Source organism: Oenanthe melanoleuca, chromosome 6 (assembly GCF_029582105.1).
Source record: "Oenanthe melanoleuca isolate GR-GAL-2019-014 chromosome 6, OMel1.0, whole genome shotgun sequence".
Lineage (NCBI taxonomy): Eukaryota > Metazoa > Chordata > Aves > Passeriformes > Muscicapidae > Oenanthe > Oenanthe melanoleuca.
In genome coordinates, this window is record NC_079340.1 from 8,132,618 (window position 1) to 8,158,986 (window position 26,369).

Here is a 26,369-nt window from a genome sequence, read left to right on the forward strand (position 1 = left end):
GCTGCAGCTACTGCAGCACCATAATACTTATTTCTCTCCTGCTGGCAATTTGGAGGCAGCAGCACTGAACACCAGAGGACTTCTCTATGGAGGGAGAGATAACAGCAGACATTTACTGAAAGGATGGGGGTTGTTTTCTCTTAACAATGGAAGTGTACAAAGATGGATTTGGTAGTTCTCAGCTGGTGAGCAAACATTCAGCTCTAGCTCACTGTGGCTCTTCGGGTGGGAAAAATAGATTTCACATAAGTATTCCTTTCTGGGTTCATGAAAGACAGAAAGCAGGCAAGCTGAGTGGCAGAGTTAGGTGAAAACAGCTACTGCACATCATATGATGTGAAGCCAGTTAGAATGGGGAGCAGAGGCACAAGGCCACGATTAATTCATGAAAGGCAGTAATTTACTTTCCCAGGAAAAAAACACTTGTTCTAAATCTGACAAATCATTTTATAAGATGTTTCGTCTAAAGAGTGGGGACATGAAAATCATAGCTCAGAGATGGATAAAGGTTTAGCAAGAGTTTCTAGAGAAATTATTTCTTTACCCCACCTCCTCTCTCCAAGGCATGTCAGGAGTGATTTGGGAGCCTAAGCCACAGCATCCAGGACCAATTTTGACATCTCAGGCAATATGAACAATCCACATTGTGGCTGACAGCACCCACTAGAATCACTAGCCACTTACAGCCAAGTAAGGCAGTTTCATATAGGCAGTGAAACTTCTGGCAACTTAAATTTCTTTTGGCATTTATGTTCTGGCACTAGAATTACTCTGCTGATATTTTCTTACTTCTACATCCTCATCTTGTATAAGGGGATGTGATAAAGGAACCTGGGAAGTGGCTGCTACCATTAGGTATAGAAAGGCACTCAATTACTATTCTCCAGCTGTCATCTCTAGCAGCAGAAGGGTGCCTGAGTTCTATATTGTGAAAAAATTTTGAGCAGTTCCTTTACTCAAATAACTTCTCTCCTCCTCAAAATTCTTAACAATGTTCTTTCATTTTAATAAGAAGGGGATTTAAAATCCATTGTAAATGTTGTAACAGCTCAGACTCAAAGGCCTTCCCTAAAAATCCATAGTTCTGCTCTTAAACCACTTTTTTTGGAGATTACTCATGCAATTACACTCCAACTTTTGTCCTTCTCTGAACTTTGCTGAGTTTTGGAAAGTGCTGATTAGACCAAACGGAAAATTTCTTCTGCAGTGAAAGAAATAGAACCTTCAGAAATTTTTAAGAATATCATTAGTCAAGCTTTCTGGATAGCTATTTGTGTCTTGCTTTTCAAGAGCAATTTATTCACTGAGCTTAACCTTATTCCCAATACATCCTGGCATCACACACAGATAGTTTTATTCTACATAGTTTCTCATGTTGCATCGAGAAATTACTTGGAGTACTTATTTCTGTTACTGTTAAGACAAAACAGAAAGAGAATTTAAAACCAAAGCCTATTATGGTTTTGACCTGGTTTGATGATGATGATGATGATGATATATCCATACAAAGAATTACATTATCTGCAAGTACACATTGGCAAGCTAAAAACTGGAAATTGTGCTGAACTCATGTTTAGAAGAAATGGACTTACATCCTTCTATGCAGAAACCACTGAGACAGCAAAAGCCCTTTTTTAAGTGCCAGCCTCACCTCAGTGACAATTCTTCTGTTTCAGGAAGTGAACACAAACATTCAGTGCCAGTCTACCCAGTGCTATCCCAAATGAGAGCAGCAGCTTAACTGTGTCACCCTCTAACACCTGAAATCCTTGGCTTAGCACTTTCTAGAAGAAGAACCTGTGCTGCACTGCTACTGCTCCACTCCATCACTACCACATCAAACATGAGATATCAGGCTCTGACAAGGCTCTAACCTTGTCAGCACTGAGCATGAAACTTCAATGGACCTCTCAGCACTCCACACCAGTGTGAAGGTGGAAATTTTGTCCACATTTTGTGAGAAAAAAAAAATGACAACATTTAGCCTTTAAATTTGCAGAAAAAAACCCCAAGTTATATACACATGCACGAACTGCAACCAAATAACCAGAAGGACATGAAAGACCTCTCTTCTGGAAAAATACAGAATTAAAGTGCTATTGTCCCCTCCATCAGAACTGCTTGAGGTCTATTACACTGAAGGTGAAGAGGGGAAGAGGAGAGGAAAACAGCCACTGCAAATAAGCAGAGTATTTTATTAGAGAGTTATCTCCTTCTTGCAAGAATGAGTGCTCAAATGGATAATACCTTCCTGTGAAATCCAAGTTTCCAGCTTCGTGTTAAGAAGAGGCTCTTACCTTATGGGATTATCCATCCTTGATACTGTGAGAAATGCTGCTAAATTCGCTGTGTAGGAAGAACACACAATAAGGGTGAAGAGCCACCAGCTTCCCATCACAATGCGCATCGCCACAGAATTGACAGTGGACTCCCCCCCTGCAAATAAACAGAGAAATGGAGGCTCTCTCAGCAGCTTCCATGTACAATCACCCTCTGTGTGCCCTGGCATGTTAAACTTTGTTGGAGATCCTCTCTGCCTCCCCTCCAGTCTGCCCTTTCAGCACTGCCTCTGTTAAGGCTGATAATTCACAAGTATTTTCTCCAGTCAACCTCTTGCCCTAGACAGTGCTCTAGAAAAACATCTTTCAAAATATTTCCCTTGAGAATCATTGAGGATCAAGTCTAAAGAACATGAAAAATGTTCCAAATAAAGTTGAATGGCGAAGCACAACTAATATGCAGGAATTAAATCATTACAGTGTTCAGAATATAATAATATTCTGTTTTCAATTACCCTTTCAGCATTGGAAAATAAGCCCCACAGAACTGCCATGGTTTGTGTGCTATCTTTGCTGTATTTAAATCTGCAAAGACTGAAGCATTAGTGTCATTACTTGTTACCCTTTACAAGATTTCAAGCCATGTGAAGATTTCTTTCCAGCACTCTTCAAGCACAGTTATGCTTGAGCATCATTGGAGACTAAACCTTACCATAGAGCTGGTTCCACTTACTTCAGCATATGTTTGTGCTGGTTGTACTTTACTGCACTTAAACCCATCAAGGCTGTCACCTTAATGAGATGAGGGACCAAGTTTCATCGCCATAGGATGGATTCTCTAGCTGAAGCTTTAGAAGCTTGCAATCACAATGAAAAAAATGTAGAAAGAAGTTAACTACTTTACCCATATGTCAGCATTCAATAAAACCTGCCTTCCAAGAATAAAACTAACATTATAGATACAGCACAAACACTGTGTGGGCAGATTTTGTAAACAATTAGTTACAAAAACAACTTTGTTAATGGCAGCAGTCCTACTGAACTCAGTAGGATTAGTCCTATGTCTAGAGATTCCTGAGTATAAAGTAAGTTACATACTCGGTTCAAACAACCAAGAGATGAACTATCTCACATGAGTTCAAAAATGTATACATTTCTATTTCTATTTATATATTAAACAATTAAAAAGGTGCTTGTTTCAGAGCTGGAGAAGCGTTGCAATTCTGCACCAAGCAGCTCTGTAGTTTATTTCTAGAGTAACAATTTTCCCAAAGAGGACAAGCCTGCCAGTGTTTTTTCTGGACTTACCAAGAGACAGAAAAGGCATAAAAATAGACATAAAGCCCCAAACTTGCCTACCTTTCCCACTTTTGCTCAGCTGGGCTAATAAAACACAACACTTCCTGATGGCAGTGGTAATGAAGAGATGGGGTCTCCATGATATGCTTGCAGTAAGCCATGCAGCCATGAAGCCGTTTATTGACACACAAAGCAAAGTTTATACACTTTTTCAGCTATTGCTAAAAATAGCGCACCGATCCTATTGGCGTTACCAAGCTATATTGCTTACTTGTAACTAGAAACATTGCTCAATCTGTGCCTCCTTTAAGCTAACCAGGTACACGCTGTATTTCATGTAAACCCCCATGAACTGCAGGGTAAGCACCCCGTACCAAGCACTTTCTTATCTCTTACATTCCTCCTCCAAAATCCCGCTTCTTGCCAAGGCTATTGGCCCACTGTGGCTAACACCTGCATGTCGGCTGTGCAAGCTGAGCAGTGCTGCTCTCCAGTTGTATTCCCACAGCTCCCCATACAGCATCTCCTCCAGGCTAGCAGGGGTGAGGCAGAGGAGTACCTTGCTGGACGAAGGCTCCGTACACCACCCAGATGGCACTGTGCAGCGTGGAGGACACGGAGGCGCCGGGCTGCGCCCCGCCCTGCGCCCGCACCGCCTGGATGCGGTTCAGCACGAAGATGAGCACGCCCACGATGGGGATGGCCGCGGCGATGCACGCCCACACCGCCACGTCGAAAGGGGCGAACAGGGAGAAGATGTTGATTTTCTCCTCGGGCTTCTTGATCAAGATCCCCACGGAATAGTCCATGTAGCGCTTGCTGAAGTCCACCACGCTCTCCCGCTCGGGGGTGATGGTGATGGCTGAGATGGCCAGGTCTGCTCTCTGCAAGACAAATGCATCGCGATCGCATCACAATCGCATCACGTCGCAATCGCATCGCATTGCAATCACATCGCATCGCAATCACATCGCATCACAATCGCATCGCAGTCACATCGCATGGCAATCGCATCGCACCGCAATCGCTTCGCAATCGCATTGCAATCGCACCACATCGCAATCACATCGCATTGCAATCACATCGCATTGCAATCACATCGCAGTCACATCGCATGGCAATCGCATCGCACCGCAATTGCTTCGCAATCGCATCGCAATCGCATCGCAATCGCACCACATCGCAATCACATCACATCGCATCGTATCACATCGCAATCGCATCGCAATAGCATCACAATCGCATCACACCGCAATCGCATCACATCGCAATCGCATCGCACCGCATCGCAATCTCATCGCAATCACATCAAAATCACATCGCAATCGCTTCGCACCGCATTGCACCGCATTGCAATCACATCGCAATCGCACCACATCGCAATCACATCACATCGCATTGTATCGCATCGCAATCACATCGCAATCGCATTGCAATCGCATCGCACTGCTTCGCACAGCATTGCAATCCCATCGCAATCCCATCGCAATCGCATCACAATCCCATCGCAATCCCATCGCAATCCCATCGCAATCGCATCGCACCGCATCGCACAGCATTGCAATCGCATCGCAATCGCATCGCAATCCCATCGCAATCCCATCGCAATCGCATCGCATCACAATCCCATCGCAATCGCATCACAATCCCATCGCAATCACATCGCAATCCCATCGCAATCACATCGCAATCCCATCGCAATCGCATCACAATCCCATCGCAATCACATCACAATCCTATCGCAATCCCATTGCAATCCCATCGCAATCCCATCGCAATCCCATCGCACCGCACCGCATCACAATAGCATCACATCGCATCATATCGCATCGCAATCACATCACAATAGCATCACATCGCATCGTATCGCATTGCAATCGCATTGCAATCGCATCGCACCGCATTGCACCGCATCGCATCGCAATCGCATCGCAATCGCATTGCAATCGCATCACATTGCATCGCAATCACATCACAATCGCATCACAATCGCATCGCATCGCAATCGCATCACATCACAATCACATCACAATCGCATCACAATCGCATCGCATCGCAATCGCATCGCTTCGGAATCGCAACTCAATCGCTTCGCAATCGCATCACTTCGCTCCCGGCCACCAGCAGGTCGGCCAGCGTGAGCCTTAAGGAGAAGCTTTTCAAGAACCAAGCGACCCCATGCCTTTCCTTCTATAACTTAAAACACTTAGATGCATTTATATAAATTCACTAAAAATCAGAATCACTTTCACCTTTAAAAGATTAGTTAATTGCACTGGTCTAAAGAAGAGTAATGGAAAATAATCTGTTAGGATACTCTTGAACAGAGAGCACGACCCTGACTCCTCTCTGGAAGATGGGTGTCTTATTTAACCTTTATCCCTCTCTTGTTTTCCAATGGAGGCCTAAAACTCCAAACCATATTAACCCAGTGCACTGTAAGCAGTAAAAAGAGAAACACCATTTATTTAGCTTGTGCATTTGATAGCAGGGTGGGAGAGCTAATGTTTGTTTTTCTCTCAGCAGAATTGCCAACTTTCCATATTCATGAAGAGATTTCATAGGACAACTGGGGAGAAGATTTTGTTTGTTTTTTAAAATGAATAAATTGATGGAAAAAGCTTGTAACAGGGAGAATGCACAAAGGCAACTTTGTTGCTGAAACTGCTTTGACTTCAATATTTAAAACAAGTAGGTTTTGCATGTAGGTAATCCTTAAAGAGTATGCACACTTGATGAAGTGTAAGATAGGAGTTAATAAATAAGATTCCCAAAGCTTTTGAAGAGCTTCAATTAGATTTTCAATATTTTCTGTCTTAATAAAAAAGAGTTCTCTTCAAAAACCAGAATATACATTTAGTTTCCTATCTCTAATTGTGTTGGGAATGTAAAGCAAATATTAAATGAGGAAGGTTTGCTTTGAAACCCTTTGGAGTCTGTGAAACAAATAGTAGCAGAAATACCATTTAAAAATTCTATAATAGGTATTTTATTGCTTCAAAGGAAGCAATTTCCGAAGAAATTTAACAGGAGTTCTTACCTTATTTTTAAATCCATGAAATTCAAACAGTTTATGTCAATGCAAAATAAATTAAAAATTCTTTATGCTCCCTAGCACCAACCAAAAACATCCCATTATCACACACGTTTGCTATTGCTTTAATTGCTTCTATTTCTTCCTAAACATCTTCTTACAGATACTAAGCCACCTATTTACAAGATAATAAGAAAGGTTTCACTTTCAGTAATAACCTCCACTGCAGAAGAGCAACCTTTTCTATAAAAAGCAGCAACATGAAATATCAATTCCTTTGATTCTTCTTCTTGATTAACTCTTGTCCCATGTCAGGTTATACTAAATACACTCATTTCATTCTCTGGGAGATTCTAACTTACAAACTCCACAACTACAACAATTAATTTACTCCTGGATTTACAATACTGGATTTAAGAAATTTGGTCTTCTCAGTTTTAAATGAATGAATAATCTTGAGACCAGTTTAAATTCTGATCCCCTATTACTGGGGCTACTTCACCTGTTTGGGAGTCAAACTCATTGTCATTACTCATTGGTCTTTATTAAACACATTGTCACAGAATGACAGAAATAAAGTCCCATCTACAGACAACCTTCAAAGACAAAATGACAAAGAATAAAACACTAGTAGTTAATATTTTATGGGAAATACCTTATTTTTTTTCTCTACTTTCTGTAGTCATTCCCTCACGCCCACAAACATGACCTCTATTCTTATTGCAATGCAAACACATAGATTTGCACCAATATAATTTATGTTGAGAGCAGCTGGAAGCAAATAAAACCAGAGACTCTCTAGTTCCTATCCTGTATACAGAGTCTTAAATTGCAGTTTATATCACACTCAAACCATCCATAGCTCAGAAGCATTCTTTCAGAAGCATTCCTTCATTCCTACATGATTCTCAGAAGCATTCCTTCATCCTACCTAATTCATTCTCCTGTAATTTTTTAAAATGCAGCTTCCTGTCTGTGTACCTTGTTAATGAGTTCTCCAATCATGCCATTCCAGGAGCTGTTTTGGAGCTGGTGTCCATACTTGCCATCAGGAGCTTGATAAATCTCATACTTGAAGCCCAGATTCTTGGCCAGTGCATCCAGGACATCAATGGAAAATCCTTTATATCGTTTTGGCTGCCCAAGGATGTTCTCTGCCACCATCACAAAAGGTTCTTCCTAGAAAACAAAACAGTATCTTAACTGACACTTGAAATGAGACTTTTAGTTTGCTTCTCTGAGCAAAAGGGTGTTTTCTGAGTTAATTCTGGACAATTTGGCACACATTTTGAGACACTTGTAACCTTCTGAGGCAAAAATTGTAGGTCACATGGGATATTGTTAAGTTTCCCAACTAGACACCTCTGCCTCAGCACTATCCTATCCATAGCCTTGTTTTTTTCCATAGTTCTTCAAAAGAAGTAGAAACTCCTAAGAAATTCAACTCCAGATTTAGAAAGCCATCTTTTATATAAAAGGCCTCACCTTTTATCCAGGACACATACTAAAACATGAGCTAAAAACACTGCAATTTTGTGAACATTTAAAATTTTGAAAATTTGAAGAATTACTTTCATGGATACTGGTTTCTGGACTATTTTAATTTAAGAAGTCTGTTTTGGGACCAAGGAAATGCAGCATTTTATGGTATGTTTCCTGTTGGGGATGGGTGTCCTGCTCTCCTGCAGGGGAATCCCAGGGATGTTGGTGGCATGGCCACTGCCTTTGTAGCCTGGTACTGTCACAGAAGGGACCTGCTCACCTCTCACACCAGCTACAGCATAAATTGAGGATAGAAAATTGAGGGCCAGAGGGGTGGCCTCCATGTATATATGTACTCTTAGGTACTGCCTATTTGTACCATGATTCCAAAAAAGAGAACTGAAAACAAAAACCCCTCATCATATTCTGCAATCTGCAGACTACAATATCTTAGCCAGGAATTAATTCAAGCCCTAATTTGCCCCTAATGTAGCACTTGGCTGACAGGAGCTCTTTACCACTCCAGACAGTAGTCCCAAAAGTGTAATGATTTTTTTGGAAAGATGACACCTTTCTAAAAGATATAGTTTATCTCAATGGGAATTTATAAGCTTGATGCAGGAAACACTTGATTAAATTTTACAGCCTGCAGTGTACAAGAGCCAAGATTAGATTATCGTAATTGGCCCATCTGATCTTAAAATCCATGAAATGCTGAAAACTGCCTATCCAAGCTGGAGGATGGTATCTGGAATGCACCCCTGTGCACTCAGGCCCTATGCTGCTTCTATGCCTGGTAGGAATTACAATGCAGAAAAACAGCACAAGCAAACAAACAAATGCCCTGTATCACTGACATAAAATAATAAAGGGCCATCATCTACCCTCCTTGCTTATGTAACTGATCATCCAAAAATACAGAACTGAAAATGACAGGGGAAAACACTGCAGGAAGAGCCCAAAATACTCCGCCGGACGCCTTTAGCTTTGGCCAGGCTGTTTCCTGAGCTCGGGAAGGAGCATACCAAGACAGTCACCACTTTGAGCGTCACTCCCTGCAGGTCGTTGCCCAGCCGCCGCTCCTGCAGGCTGCCGTTCAGCCCCTTCTCCGAGTCCCACGTCGCCAGCTGCAACACAGACACGAGACCTGAGCCACTGCCGGGCAGGAACCCTGCAGCCTGGCCAAACCCACAGCTGAGGCACAGAGGTTGGGAGTGGGTGGCTTTTTTTAGTGTAGAATCAGAATTGGGGTGATTCAGAGGACAGACTTAAACAAGCACCTTGCCTGAATGTACATTCACTGATGAGTGCAATATAAATCCTCTATTCTCTGCAGTATTTATCATTTCACTTAGTTCACGTTGGCATTACATTTCTCCTCAGTAAGTTTATATTGCCTGAGAGTCCCCAGGATTACCTGTGGTTGCACTATCCCAGATTTCCCTCTCTGCTCAGACCCTATTTTCAAATACCTTATGTTTATCAAACACTGACCTTTTTTCCCATAGTGTTTTAGCTCACCTACAGTCATAAATTCTTGACACAGGTTCTACAGTGTCAAACGCTCTCAACCTGCATTTTATTCAACTCCTATCTTAAGGCCTGTTTTCTCTGTTCTTGCCCTGCTTCTACCTGATCTCTGAAACAATTACAGCCTCTCGAGCTCCCAGGCTCCTGATGAACAAGTATCTCATATCTACCAGATGTATCACATGCATGTTTTCAGGATATCTCCCTGGAACATTACATCTAAATATTTTATTTTTCAATTAAATGTGCCATTTAAAAATAATTTTACTGCATTTTCTGAAGAGAAATACAGACTAATTCAATAGAACAGATTCAATAGAAAAGTCAATCTTAAGTGACCTTTGGATTATTCAAACTAAATATGCTCCTGAGCAGCAGCAGCAGCAGCAGTCAGACACTCCTCTGCCTTCAAACAGAATCCACAGTGTCATTTTATTCAGAATAGACATAAATAGTATCAAGTAGAAACTGTTTTCTTCTTTTTTTCTTCAGCTGTATGCTTAAACACCAATACTATGCTCACATATTTGGAAGCAGTGTTGTTAGCTGAAGGCATGCCCTGTAGAAATTAAACACAGTCCAAGATCTGTGAAATATGGATTCCTCCTGCCAGAAGCTAATTTTCATGTAACAAGTCAAAATCTTCTTGGAAAGAACTTATTTCACTGAAAATGCCTATGGCTAGATGTCTTACATGATTTATTTCTATGACTTCAGTTTTGTCCTAAAGCCTCACAAATCAAATCAACAAATAAAATGTGATGGAAGAGATCTGTATAGTTTTATTTCTGTTTTGTTGCATTCAGCTGATAAACAGGGAACTAGAAAAGAACAAGACATTCAGTGAATACTCAGCAACTATCACAATTGATGGAAATTATTCCACAGTCACTAAATCTTGAAAGCTGAGACGCAGGAGAGCAAAGACTTGAGGTACACCTTTTATCCAGATGACCTGGAGGATGGAGGAGGAGAATGTATGAATAATTTCCAGCTTTCTAATGACACTCCTGAAAGCTGAAATATCTCAGATTGAACACTCTCCTCCTGTGATGCAGTTTGGAGTGACAGAGGAGCGTCTGCACATCAATTCTGCAGCAACACAGGCAGATAAATACCTGTAGCCATGGTATCTTTTGAATTTGGATTTAGATGCTTGCACTAAAATATTTCCAGATGTTTCTCAGCCCTTGCTACTGCCAAACCAAATGGATAGATCTTTCCTTTGACAAAAATCAACATGGTTCAACAGACTTCAAAGATCAGTGTGGGTGTGTATAGCATCTATTGTGTCTCAAACGAGTAAAGAAAGCTTACTGTTTAATCCTTCTTCTCTTGTCCTAGGCATCTGATCAAGATTTTTGCCAAAATGGCTTGCAAAATCTACAGGTGATGATTGAATAGTCGTTCAAAATGGGAAATGTAACACATTCTAGTTATTACTTCGTCATTGGTGGACTGACACATCAATTTTTTCTCCTACACATGCACCTTTCAAAATCTGATTTCATGTAAGGGCTTTAGACGTCTTGAATACTTTAAATTTCATATTCTGCACTACCTAAAGAGTTCCAAAAAATACCAGACACAAGACAGTGTAAATCCATTAATTTATTCTTTTTTTTTTTTTTTTTCAAAAGGAGCAAAGATTCTTCCTCTATGCAGCAGGGGTAAGTGCAAAGACAAGGAGTATATTTTGCTTCAGAACAGTACTCCAGAGTACAAACTTTTCAGCCTCTTAAAAGCAAACTACAGAGATAAAAATCCTAAATAGAACATAAGGAAAACCATTTCCAGAAGGGGATTTTCCTGTACATCCTTGTGCTTTGGAATACTTCATTTGTTAAGAATTGTGCCAATTTTATCTTCCACTTCTTGTAGACAGACTTTTGTTTATAGGAATGATCTATTTACAGATATGTATATCAATTTGTGACAGGTGACCTGTCAAGGTCAGTGCCTCAGAAACTAATTTCCAGCACAGTTACACACCATGAGGACTTTTGTTAAGGCCATTAGAGTTTCATTCTTTGTAGAAATATGTACAAATTTCCTACCAGAAGTCTGGAGCCAAAGGTTAAAGCACAGCCATCAGCTGATAGGAGATAAAGGGCTTTTAGATCTGATTACGAGAAACAACTGCCTGCAGAATCAGCACTTGCAGGATGTGTTCTAAAAAAAAAAATCAATCCCCTCTAGAACATGCATTTAATGGCAGTCTGGGTGGGATTTTTTGATTCTCAAGTTACCTGCTTATGTGAGTTCAAGTTTTGGAACCAGCTGCTTTATGAGAGATTTTCAACTTAAAGCTTCCTAGCTTTTCTTTCTGAAACAGCCCTGAGAATCCTCTAGTTCTAGCCATACAGCAGAAGCTAAACTATCCAGTAAAGACTCTCCAGAGGAAACAAATGTGGAATTCAGACAAAATGGTAATTTTGAAAAATTCTGACTCAAAACATGCTTCCAATTTTAGTCAATATTTACTGCATTTTCAACTAAAACTGCAAAGGAAGGTTTGGAGAGAGAAAATAACAATTTTAACATTGTTTTCACCCTCCACAAGCAAGCCAGGATGAAACAAAGACACTTCTTCAAAACACAAGCAAAACAAATGTCTGTTACAGGCCCAACCAAATGGAGATGCAAATTATCCCAAACTACTAGTAAATTCAGTTGAAAACAGACATTAGGAAATAGTGTTCAATGTTTCTATCACAGTACTGAATGTGATTATCTACACTACTTCTTCAGTTTATGATACAATAGTTGTACAAATAGTTGTACAAATGATGTATGTCACTGCTATCTAACACAATTTTAAGTATGACACCATCCTAAACGTGATGTACTTTTTATGAAAAACATGATTCACATAAAAAATAAAAAAGATAATTCTCAGCAGATGCATACTAATGTTTGAAATGGTTACAATCTATCCAGAGTATATATCTTCTATTTTACCAAAACCCAAAAACTTTGACTGGGTGACTTTGTTGGAGCTAAGGTTACACTATCCAAAGAAAATAAACTTGGGAAACATTTACTTGAAATCTGAAAAAAATCTAAGAGACAGGAAAGTGAGAAGAGTGCAAGGCAGTCAGTTCTCACACCGTGAGACAGAGACACTCATATCAACCAAAGCACATTTTCTGTGAATACAAAAGTTGTTCTGTCCATGGAGTTAAATAAATTAATCTATGCCACTCACAGTCTAAAAATGCTTTTAGATTAGACTCAAACAGATTTCATTTGAATGGCAACTTGTTTCTTAACCTTGAAATCAACAGAGTTTATGCCAAGTATGATGGCCTTGTACCATGTATATGTAATTTACATATTGGTGTTTCATTCCCTTTGTAAGCATTGCAATACAGCTAAAAGCAGATTTTAAATGAACCAGATAATAAAAAAAACATAAACAAGAAAAGTAATGTTTACAGGAGACAAATATGAAATAAGGGAGTGGGCCATTAAATAAACGAGTATATTAGACACTTTTCTGTTACAATTCTAAGGAATAAAAGGAATTTCATTTAAATCCTAAAACAAATTTAAGTCAACTTAAAACAGTAAAGTCCACAATTCCTCTTCAAATGAAGTATAACAGTAATCTACAGAATTTTCTGCCGTTCAAAACAAGGTAGTAGTAGGACTCAAAGTTTGAAGTAGTTGTAGCGGTAGTAGTAGTTAAAAACTCTTTTGTATTTGTGCAATCCACAATAATATAAAACAGCATTCATAAAATGAAAAGGTATAAAATCTTTTACTTCCAAGCAAATCCAAACACTTATACAATTTATTTCCATCAGAGCTACATAATTATTATGAATATTCTAACATTTCTACTCTAAAACAAGCTTATAGTCAATATAGGAATAAGATACTGTGTATGATCACCAGATAAACTAATTTAAGATCCATTCTGTGGTCCAGCATAACTCAACCCTGTTTGCAGAGAAATAACAGCAAGTCATCTACATCCAGACATTCTAGTCTGATATTTTGCATTTATTTGTATTAAAAAACATATCTTGCTTCCAAACATTTGCAGTGTGGCTGGAATACCTGTGCACCCACAGCCACAGAGAACTCCAGAACACATTTAAACTACGAAGCAGGGGACTGAGAACCAAGTCCCAAACAGTACATAAACTCCCAGTCTTTGGGTGAAGATTTTATGCCATCCTGCTCAATGCTCAAGAGGCTCAGTTTGCCATTAAGGTTCACCATAAGGATTGCATCTACTTGATAAAAGGTCAGAGAATGGCAGAGAGACCATGGAAAGCTGCATAAAGTTAGAAACAGGATGCAGAGGTAAAGGCTGCCTCCCCTGGGGTTGCTTTGCTGCTGCTGCTTCTACAGGGGGACCTGTGTCCAGAACAGCAAAGGACATACATGTGGCTATTGATGCTTTAATGGGGCCTTAAGAATGCAAGACCTTCAGGGAGAAGAATTCCATTTATTCCAATTTCAGTGCAGGTTTTTTTTTGGAAATTTATGGTGCTATATCGATGATAATAAAATTTCTGCAGAGAATCACAGGAAAATGAGCATGAGGCAGAATGACCTAAAAATTACCAAGTCATTCTGGAAAAACTTGACTGCTTTTTCAATAGTTCTGCAGAGTTAATAGGTAGCTGAAATGAAGTGGACAATATGCTTGCATCAGTCTTATGAACCTTCACCTAGGGCAATTTGTTTCCTAAAAAAGACAATATCACATGATTTACAGATTAGCTTCTAAGAGACAATGAAGAATGATGTATATAGATGAGAAGAAAAGTTCTGAATAGGTCAGAGCAAGTCAATATTAAGATCTTGACTTTATTGCTTTTTTACTGTTTTGGAACAGGAAATAGGAAATTACTAAATTAAAATGTCTGAAATGCAAAGATATCTCAAAACTGTAGGGTGCTGAAAATATTTCAATCTAGTACAGTGAGAAAAACAAATAGGAGTGGTAAGAACTCCGATATGAAACAGTAATATGCATAAGTAGAAATGAACACTTGTGGAACAGAAAAATGGGAAATAGGCATACTTAACTGAAGAAACAAACACAGAAATTAATGAAAAAGTTCTGCAGGGTGACAATGAGATGCAAATGGTGATGAGCTTGTAAAACAATACTGCTGCACAAGTACCAGTGTGGTCCTGGACTCTACATCTCATGGCACAGGCTGAACAGAGCAGCCTCAACACATCTGAGAAGAATGTACAGTCTTAACACTGTGGTCAGCATCTGTCTGAACAAGAGTTAGGCATGATGGAAGAATATCAAGGGAGAACAGGACAACTGCTACTGTGATGGAGGATTCAGTTCATACAAAAAGGATGGAAGATGCAACTGTGCATATTTGAGATAAATGGAAAAATTGGAAACAAAACTAGATATAAGGCAACAGAACCACTGCTGCTAACTTTTTGCAATCTACAGAGACCCTTTCAGAGGAAATAAAATTGTTTCTAGATTCATTCTGTGCAGACTGTTAAATGAGAAACAGATAAAAGGGCAGGGATTTTTTCAGTATCTCTAAGTGAAACAACTTCATGGGAAAGGCTTGGCACATCCAGGACATGAGGAAGTAAGTAAAGGAAATCAAAGAACCCTCTAGTGGTTCTTGAATTCAGCAGAGATACCAGATCCAAAAAATTGCTTCACATAATGCTGGATCCCAGCCAAAGGTGATTAGGATGGCTTTGTCTCATGTGCAACAATTTGATTAGAGTCTCAGAGTGCAAGGTTTAACCTGTGATCTCCTCAGTTTGCCATTTCCCAGGCGATTGGATTGCTTGCCATCTTAAAGGCTGATGTAGGGGCATATTACCCACAAAGGTAAAAGGTACTGGCGTAGTTTCTTCAATAATTCCAGAATACTTGAAAACCTCAGCTGCTTTCATCTCCAAAACAAAAAATCACTCCCTGCTGCTGAAACAAAGCCATTCCTAGAACTCTGCCAGGGAGAAATCCTGTCAAAAGTGCACAGGAGCAATTTGAGGTTCCAGCCTACAACCATTAACTTTGCAAGCCTACGTTAACACCACTGGGTCCCGAGAGCCACACTTATATAAAGTTAATTGAGCATAGACCTAGAATAGAAAATAGAGAAAGTTCAAGAACACTGAAGGAGGGATTTGAGTAGGAAAGAGCAATTGACCTGAACTGACATATCTAAGGAAACAGATATACACCACTGCTCGCCTGAGCAGCCAGTGAGACAAATGGCAAATGTCTAGGACTGAGATGCCACATGAAGTCTGCCCTTGAAGCAGCACAACGCCCTTCAAAACTGTGAGGGAGCAGCCTCACAATTAACAGAGAAAAGCTGCACTAACAGCATCATCACCACACAGATAGTCCCATGAAACTCAGAATTTAAGAAGACAAACCTCTAGCTGTGCCAACAAAATGTACTTTGTCAAGAAGCTGGATAGTAACAAGCAGAGAATTTACACAAATTGGAATAAAAATTTTGAATTAATTCATACACCTGAAAACTAAAGAAAATTACTAAAAATTACATTGCATTGAAACAAAGTGCAAATTAGTATCAGAAGCATGCTTTTGACAGGTAAGATCAATGACTACTTGCCTGCCATTATCTAGAGAGTAACTAGATAGAATATGGATATGGAGTCTCTCTCTGCATGTCATTTACAATAATTCCTTCATAATAAATAGGGAAGATCTAGAGGGAAAAAGCTACATGAGTTAACCCAAAACTGTGGGAATAGTTTAGGACAGAGGATTACCAACAGAGGCTTTGGTACAGGTATTTCAGCATTAATATTCTTATTCTCTGTGTATTTCTTCAGGTCTTGCTCTTCAGATTCTGCCACTCACTGCAGCTAACAATTTTGACCCTATCTATCAAAACTCAGCAGTGCCTTGCTCCACTATTTTTATGGTCCTTCATTGTAGAGAATATCAAATATTTTGACGTGAGACAAAATGTTTTCCCTTACGTTTTTCATTAGCCAAAGAGCAATTCAATTAAATGTAATGACCATAGTATTAAAAGCCAACTACTTTACATATAATAGAGCTCTACAACATAAATGAAGATTAGACACATTATGCCTTATACTACTAATATTAGGGAAGGCAAGGTATTCTCATGCACTGCTTTCTACAGAATTGTGGCTGAGGAGTTTCATGCAGAATTGAAGAAATAGTTTTCCTTAACCCCATAGGTTTTATTAACACAGTGTCAGACTTCTTATACCCCTTGGGAGTAGATCAGCACCATATATTTTATATAGCATATACATCACATTTAATATTATGTTGAAGGACATAATTTGTGAGAATTATCTTTTATGCTGAAATAAGATACTGCTCCATTATGTGGCAGAGTGAGACATTATTTTGCTAGCAGGGATACCATTTCAGGGCTGCTCCTCTTTCCATATTGTGATATCTGGTGAACATCTCTGACTCCTCTGCAACACAAAAAACCACCTGTGTTCTACTGTGCTGAGCCTGGGCAACGTTTGTGTGGGGCAGCAAATCCACACTTGGCAGAAAAAGGAGCTGAAAGGACATGACAAGATAAATGTATTCTGTAATTCATTATACAAAAGTATAAATAGGCCATCCTCAGCTCTGCTAGAATAAATTGCTTCAATTAATACTAGTCTTTGAAGGAGAAGTGACTGCAACATGCTGATGTTATTAGTGCAGCAACACAAGCACTGAGAAAGATGTAGTACTAAATGAAGCAATCATGAGAGTGATGAAAACAATATGAGCAAGAATCTTATCCTCTGATGGCTCCTTTATGAAGTGCAGGGAAGTATTACTCCATCCCAAAATTTTTGTATTTCATTTCCCTGACATAAAATCAAAATGTGGTGAAGAAGGTGTTGAAAATAAATTGGAGGTATTTTCTACTAGACTCTCACAGGCTTCTCTCTTGAAAAGCAGGCAAGAAACCTCCACCCCTGTCCTGCAGTTTTGCCACTTTTCAAGGCTCTAAGACACAAACAAACGCTGCTGTTGAATCAGATGGCAGCATTGCCATAGGAAAAGATTTGTGTGCAGCACTACAACTCTTCTATGGGTCAAATAAATTAACTGTGAGTACCCAAGATACTGCTGAATCAGGCACTTCCCAGGGGCATTGCAAATTACCCTTCGATATGAACAACCAGATCTCTAAGCATAAAATTAAAACTGATAAGTAATCATAATAGTTGAACCAATCCAGGTATAAAGTCCTCAACAGCTGTCACAAGTAGCTGGCTAAAAACACACTGCCACTGGGTTACCTATTGAAAGGCAAACAAGCCCCTCTTCTATTTCCTGCAGTTTAAAAGACAAAGTCATTGTCCAGTGAAATCCAACATGTCCTGGACTCCAAGGATACTCTGAATGCTACAGCCAATTACTGGAAATCAGGTAGCTCAGGAATAGCTGCTTGTGGACAAAACTGAACCAATTCCCTTTACTACTACTCATTATGAGTAGGTAAAGTGGAAACAAATCCATTTCACACAGAGAGCAGATTGTTTTCAAAGCTTCCAAATGCTTTTTGGTACCAAATTACTAGCTTTTGAGAGCAGAACTATCCTTGTTATTCATGCCATAGTGACCTCAGCAGACTGTTTGTAAACAAAAAAAACCCATCATCAAGAAGTTGGATCTAACAAGTACAAATTTATGTTGATTTCCTATAGGTTTTTGTGCTGTACAGAGTGTAGTAGCCAAATAACTCCCTGCTGTGCTGTTCTAAGAATTTTACTGGGGAGAGAGAGCAAGAGAGGCTTGTGCATCTGTCAGGACCTACTCTTTCCAGTCCTTATAAGCAAGGGCTCTGCACAAAGGAATTAATGGGCATGCTACAACTGATTATGTCAAAACTGCTCTTTTTTTTGCAATTCCTTACTGGGTTTCTTGGATATTATCTGAGCTGAATGCTTTTGATGTCTCACATTCAAGAATTCCATCTATGCTTCTGCAGTTCTAACACCACAACTTTTCCTAGCCTGCTCCCTGAGGTACAGACCACTGTGTGATTTCACCAGCTGTGATTTCCACCTCCTGAAGCCTGGCCAACATGAATTCACCTTCTGATTCTGGTTAAAGGCACAGAGTCATCTCAGAATGAAAGCAAACTTCAGCCCACACTCTGGTATCACCTATCAAGCCATTTCTCAATGCTGCATTGAAAACTGCTCTTCTCCCAAACTTCAGACACCTATGGAAAGCTCCACAACAATGAGTAATTTTTTGCAGAAACTTATTTAAAAATAAGTAATGGCATTATCTAATTACCTCATGATATTTTGATGTCTTGATATAACAAGGACAGTGTTTTAGAGAAAAAGATAGACACTTTGCATTTTAGTTCAAAAGGTGTGGATTCATAAATGTAATTTATAAACCAAATTGAAAACTTAAATACAAAAAAGGTCAAAGTCTTAGATGAAATGTTGATACTTAAAAATGACAGTTAAAAAACTCCAATGATATTTTATCAGAATTGCTGTTAACACTTCCTCTTGACATTAGTAAAAACCCTAAGTGCCAAAGCTTCCTTGCTGAAGATTTTAAGTGAATTTTGACCAGCTCTGATTATCAGCACTGCAATCTACATCCACATCCATGGAACACTAAAAATTCTTGTAATAAATTTTAAAGTTCCATTTTTACTGAACTTTCCCTTATTTTGATCTTTACAATATGACTTCATCTTTATCCTCACTTCTCACAGAAAGCGACACAAAATGGCTTAAACAATTTGCAGATTTTTTTTTTCCTCTACAACAAAAGCCAATGAGTGAAAAAAACCCATAACTTGGTGTTTGGTAATGGATAATTGCTTCTCCAAGAAACAGAAGAACTGTAGATAGTATTAAGGAAAACATTAATTTTCTTCTCTGTAATGATGGGCATTTAATGGTTTTAATTAACAACAAGCTATATTGAGACAGCTTTCAAAAATATATTTATCCCTTGGGCTTTGTTACATACATAGAACAGGTTTTGTAAGGCAAATAAAATCAGCTTGCTCATAAAGCCAATTAGCAGAGAATATATAAACACCAGATCCACAGATAATATAGTTCATATAAACTATGTACCAGTTGCTAAGTATTCACAAGGAACATAACAATACACTTAGCTAATCTTTGCATAGTCTTCATACAGAAACTGTGGTAAGCATGAAAAATACTTTTCCATGTTGCTGTTTACAAACCTTGTGCTTACAGCCTATTGCCCTCCTTCGTTTTTCCTTGCTTCAAATCAACATCCAGGAGAATTTTTAGCTTTAAAAATAAATACTGGACAATGAGAACTTCTGAGCAATTTTGCACAGTGACAGACAGCGCACACTGGGTAGATAAGAAAGATTACAGTAATAAATACTTTCTCCCAGCTCCACAAGCTCCCATGTACCAGCAGAACTCCATCACTAGAAAGGATGGGGTAATTTCAGCAAAGTAGTCCAAGGTAAGAAATAAAAGCAGGTAAGAAATACAGCTTGTACTATGTGTAATGCTTAAAGTCTCCCCTTTCAGATTCCTTGCTGCAGCTTTAAAAATAAACCCTGATCTCCAGGAAGCTTTATTAGAGTCCCCTACATCATTTGTTTAGGAGGATTCAATAATTTAGTAGGTTTATGCAATTACTACAGAGTTTATTTAATATTGCACCTGATGCGTTGCTGTTTTCCAAGGTTTGAGAAAAGCTTCTAGAAAGGTCAAAGCTGATCAAATTAGAAAACAAGACATGATTTATGCATGGTCCAAACTTCTCAGGGGAGGGAGAGAAACACTTTGGGCCCATGGAGGGGCACAGATAAGGGAAAGCTGAGGAAGATGAGGGAAAGGCAGCAGTCAGACCTCATTTGAAGATCACCCTGCCTTAAAACATCACAAAATTTATTTCTACACTCTAAATGGCCCTTGGTCACTGCAGGGCAGGTGGTTTTTTAACAATGAAGAGCAGAGCATTTGTACATGGAATTAGAGCTAAAATGGGCAATGCCCTCAGAGAAATATGGATGCAGAAATATGGCAAAGAATTGCCACAAACATATCTGAGGAGGAAAAAACCATACACGTTACATTCATTAAATCCCTTTCTTACTGCCTTAACCTGATCTTCTTTCTGTTGCTATGGTGATTGTTATCCAGCCATTTATACATTTAAAGGAAAAAATCAGTATTCTCTCTCATGAAATTCAAAGTGTGAGAAGTATCTCCTTAATGCAATATAAAGACTATTTCCTCAGTGGACCCATCAGGCATTCACTTTCCTAAGGTCTTTGAGTCCATTCAAACTTCTCTCTTCCACACATGGTGTGGCAATGAATATCCAAATATAAGCAGACAGTCTCTGAAAATGTACTTCCTCTTATAGGTTGTAAGCTGCCTACTAGTTCATTTTATTAAGTATCATCTAGGTTTCCATTACGAGAAAAAATGAATTATTCCTCCCATTTCATCTTTTAATCTCTTTATTTCCTAAGCACCTAGATGCACTCCCTCCTTTTGTCTGCTTACTGAGCTGAAAAATTGTAGCCTGTATGTCTCTTCATATAGAAGCAATCTGATATCTCTAGTCATCCTTCTCCCTCTTACATGTTTTCTAGTTCTTCCAAATATTTTTTGAAAGGGGAAAGGAAATAAAAATCACAAAAAAAACAACTCAATCCAAATTATAGACACTGGCCAAAAATCAGCCCACAGAAAATTGGGAAACTGACTTAAGAAAGCCAACTTTTGAGTGCAATATTTTAAAATTATTTTGGAAGAGTTGCCTTAGAAATCTTCAACACTGCATTTCAGCATTAAAATGGAGAAACAGCTGAACAAGGAAAGTAGAAAGCAAATGTCACCAATAGAAATTGTATATATTTAGATAATATATATACTTAGAAAATGGGAAATAAATTCTTACCTACTACACGAACATAAAATGCAGAATTATTTAATGTTTCATTTATTAGAAAAAAAATGCTATCACCCTTCATTGTATTTGTTGGGACCTTTTCCTAAATCCCTTCCCTTGCATAAGCAGAAGGTGGTACATACTAAGTAGAAAGCTGTGAGCCTGCAGTAATCCCCCTCCTCTCACTAGGTCTACAGTAAAACAATTTGTTGTAATTACTGCCCACAACTTTTCATAAAGTAAGGGGAATTTGCAGCAACTGAATTTCCAGTATTTCTTTTCCATAAAGTACATCAGGCCTCAACAAGTGGTCTAGCCACTGTGAACACATGAATTTTTTTGTAACTCACAGAACTGCCGTATAGATCCCAGAATGTCTGAAGGCTACAGAATTTCCTCACAAATCCAATTAATTAAAGGAAATAAAATTAACAGTGTGTTAATAATTATGTGGGTTTGTCCATACCTCCATGGCAAAATATTCCCAGCTGCTTTGGAGCAAGCTTGGGGCAAGCCCTGATGGCTGAAAGGCCCTACAATCTGCTGGCTGCCCATCAGCTTAGCAGCTTGTGCTACTGGAGTGAAAACTTGGCCATTACTGAGCTCTCAGGGCCTGCATTAGAGACTGACAAGGAGCTTCACTGCAGACTTCAAACTGCAGCAGTTGCAGGAGGGGTGGATGAATGGCTGACAAATACAATCATCACATCAGCCCAGGAGATGCTACTAAAATGTGGCTTATTAGCACTGCCAAGGTGACAGCTGAGAGTCTGAGCTCTGATGGACCTGCAGAATTGACACAGCCCAGGACTGGAAGAATCTCCAATAGCTGAGGTCCTTCCAGAGCAGGCAGCTCCAACCATACAAAGCTACATCTGCACATTGCTCAGAAGCAGAAGAAGGTCTCCTGCACTGAGGGCTGTCAGGCTGGTAGCAGCACAAGCACACTATCATTTTTAGAATTCCAGGAAGGGAAAAAGATTTGACTGTTTCTCACCCAAAATATATTGAAAAGCCTGAAGGCCAGAAAGATGGATACCCAGGTCACAGACCCTGCATCCCAAGAGAGACAGGATGCAACTCTTCAGGAGGCCCTTCAAAAGGCAGGTTAGAGACAGCTCCCCCAGTGGGTGGTTTTTCCTTCACCCTGCTGAGTAACACAGGCTAAATCTAAGATCATAAATGAATTAGCTAAAATGTACTCCTGTAAAAATATACCCCTTCCCACATTCACCTAAAGCTGTCATAAAAATGGCATCTCTTCTTAGGAAACACACAGTTGTCATTAAATATATATATATATATGATATACATGATATATGTAGACAGATATATATGTATATATGTATGCATAAAGAAGCCTGTGCAGTTATCTCTCATAAGAATCTGTCTGAGTTTAAATTGCCTTTCAGTACTAAATGTCACAGTCACTATAGAGAGCTACAATTTAAAAAAACTTATAGGACTGAAAATATTTTTCTCAATACTCCTATCTAGTTTTCTTAAGTTTTTTTAATCTAGTTACTTGTCCTTTTGGGATGCTTCTTTCTCCTTATGCCAAATCTCCTGGTCTTGAATTGGTACTGCATCAGTTAGGAGAAAGAATATCAGATCTCTCCAAAGCAGGAGTTGGCTTTTAATGTGAATAAATCTCATGTTAATGACTTTCATCAGGACTTCAGTCTGTGTTAGTCTGGCAAAATTACAGAGGCTGCACGTGCACACAGAAAATCAAAAAGAACCAAGGTTTAATTGTACAATGGGCTGCATAGCAATATGTCAGAACCTTTTGGTTAAGGAGTCTCACAAGACTAAGAGACCAGCAATCCCATCAAACAATGACAGCCACCAGCACATCACCCCTATCCTCCCAAGACCCACCACACCAACACAGATTTCTTCCCAGGCACGGTAAAGGTCACCTCGTGGATGCTGCACAAAGTGCTGACACTACAGCTCATGCAAGATTTCACATTCAATATTCTTCAGTGAAATAAACTGACTCTTCCCATCTCTGGCTTAGGATCTGATAATCATTCCAATGATGGTGTAAATTACCACAGCAGACTCTTCATTAACGTGTTCCAGGCTATCACACTAAGCCAAATAGATGTAAAAAGACTAACACCAGACTCAAATTTTGACCATATTTTGACTTCCTATGTAACAAAGCAGTTGCATAAGAAGGACATAAGGTAAAAAGGAAAATAAGAAGGCATATTATACTGACTTTCTTGCTCTTCACAGATTTTCTATTTTTAACTTTTTCCACTGAAGTACAAGACTAAATTGAAGCCTGCTGTGAATACATTCAGGAACTGCACTCATTTTGTTCAGGCTAACCTGTGGTCCTAAACCTTTTTGTTGCTTTATAATAAACACCTTATATGTTGCAACACAAACCAAAGGCATCTACCTCTCACTGCCACTATTTCTGTGTCTTAGTTCATGATATCCATGCTCTAGATCTTGTTATCTTTCTCCCAGGATACTTGCCCTAACATAACACGAGCAGGAAACTTCTCAGGCTTACTGCACACCATGCCATTCCAGCTGTGGAACTGCCTCCCAAGGATGGGCACTCGTTTCATTTGTTTATCTATGACTTAAACAACTTTTGTTATGGCCAAGAAAAGATTCTGGCTAACCATCTTAACATCACTAAATTTGGACCAGCTCTGTTAAGGCTGTGATCCAGGTAGCTCCCTCAGTTTAGGGAGCACCTTAGGCTCCAGCCTGCCACCAGGATGGAGCTGGAAACAGGAGCAGTGCTTAATTTCATAGTTCAAGGGGCAATGATATTTCATAACCAGTCCAAATCCAACATGAAGATGGATGTATAAGTGAGGAGAGGAGACTGAAATGGGGAAGTAGGAGCCTTAGGTTTTCATGAGAAGATTATTATGAGATATCATCAGTGTATGATATATTGATGTGATATGTGCACTTCCTGCAGCTGAAATATCAGAACAAGACACAGTTGTTCTTCCACTACTGTAACCATTTGATTTCTCCTAGTTTCAACATGACAGTGATACTGGAATTGATTTAATGTATTAATGCCACTGGAAGTTATAAGGGCTTTTGGCAGAACCTATAAAATGGGAAGAGTCCATCTGTTCCATTATGCTGATGATGTTGAACAGCAAAGTGTGTCAGCCAGAACCCACCCCACACAACCCCAAACCTTTAATTAAGAAAGCCTGATATTAAGTTGTACTCAATTACATCATCTGTAATTTGCCACTGTGCTCCCAGAGCTAGTCCATATGCTTGTGAGGCACCTTTTCAAACCCTCTTTTGGGCACACTACAACTATCATACAATGCACTTGTATTATAATTAAATTTAGTATAATTACTTTACAGAGTGATCACTGACAGTCTATTGTTCAGGAAGAATTAATCCTTTGAGCCTTCCAACATCATTTTAGTTCCTGGTTCTAAATGAGATTTCAAAGAATGTAATTTATAGTAACCAAAATCCCCAATGTATACTTTCATATAGCCTTCCTTTGTTACAGCAGCTCACCAGTAAAATGCTTCTGAGTTAGAGCACTCCTGGTGTGCTGATTTACCTAGGCTGCACAGGACCACTCAAATGGGGAGGAAAGCAAGCAGGAATTCTTAACTGATCACCTTGATGTCTTCTCTTTCTTCCTCCTTCCCAAAATATGGGTGCTCAGAACCCTTTCAGAGCCAGTTCCACTATTAAAATAGAATTCTTCCCCTAGGAGAATGCTTGCCTTTCCAGCAGCCAAAGAAATCCTCCCATCCTAAACATCACACTAATTCACAAATATATTTAAAGGAGGTGTGATGATTGGACTTGAGAAAAAGCTGGAACTGCTACCATACAAGAAACCAGGAAGTTTGATTTCTTCCTAAATGAGATGCTTTTCCACGGAGAGGAATCCAAGTTGGGCAGTGCCAAAACATTTTGTTTAGACTTTTTTAATTCAAGTAAAATGTTTTGACAAGTGGAATCCTTGGAAAAATCCTTTGCAGATTTCATCCATACAAGTATTGAAAGCTATTTCCCTGTTTTGTATCCATTGCAATCTGAGTTCTCAGTTTCTTTCTCTGGATCAGTTGTTAGGCATATTGCATACCCCACTGAATAAATTCCTCCAGTTGCACTCCAGTCCCTCAGGACCACCATGCACAGGAAATATTTGAGAGAACCTGGCTCACAATACAAGGCAGAAGATATTAAAACAGGTCAATATTGTGGGGTTTTAAAATTGTCTTGTCAAAATTAAACCCTTCAGGCCAGTTAAAAAATTCTAAATTTTCATTTAATATCTTTTACCAAAATAAAAGCTTTTCTTGTGCAACTTTTCAATGAAAAATTGCCAACTGCCAACTGTAGCTATCACTACAGCCAAATTTCTTGATGTGATTTTTTCTAAATACCATGTTGAAAAGCTCTCTTTCATTCTACTTGACTAATTAATATTTCTCAGCTATTAAGGCTCAGTCCTTTTTACTGTCAGCAAGGTTTGTTTGTGCAATCAAAGATGCTGGCCACAGATCTTCTGGAGGTGACATTCCAGGAAAATGTCACTGTTAGGATGATCAGCACTCAATAATATGCGGGTATTGAAACTGCATCAAAAGACACATTTTGTGCAAAGTCTGAGAAAATCTGCATATTTCACACTTCTGCCACCTAACAGATAGAACAAAAATTTTCTCAGAAAGCACATAAATTCTTTTTTTATTGGCTGAAGTAATTGAGCAAAATAAGAGAATCACTGGCAGTCGTTCTGCTCCTGCCTCGTGCATGAGGTTAGCTGGTTTATGAGTTAGTTTGTGAACCCCAACTGCAATGTCACTAGCAGCTG

At 39.2% G+C, this 26,369-nt stretch overlaps 1 protein-coding gene across 2 annotated transcripts in view; it reads right to left on the reverse strand.

Moving 5' to 3' along the window:
* The window catches only part of GRID1 (glutamate ionotropic receptor delta type subunit 1), a 472,653-nt gene that overhangs the window by 41,630 nt on the left and 404,654 nt on the right, over window positions 1-26,369 (reverse strand). For both annotated transcript variants that reach the window (XM_056495390.1, XM_056495389.1), the window contains exons 9-12: window positions 9,120-9,221; window positions 7,594-7,791; window positions 4,138-4,462; window positions 2,298-2,436 (exon numbers count right to left, since the gene is read on the reverse strand). In XM_056495390.1, coding sequence (XP_056351365.1) covers window positions 2,298-2,436; window positions 4,138-4,462; window positions 7,594-7,791; window positions 9,120-9,221 — 764 coding nt within the window. The remainder of the gene's footprint in view (window positions 1-2,297; window positions 2,437-4,137; window positions 4,463-7,593; window positions 7,792-9,119; window positions 9,222-26,369) is intronic.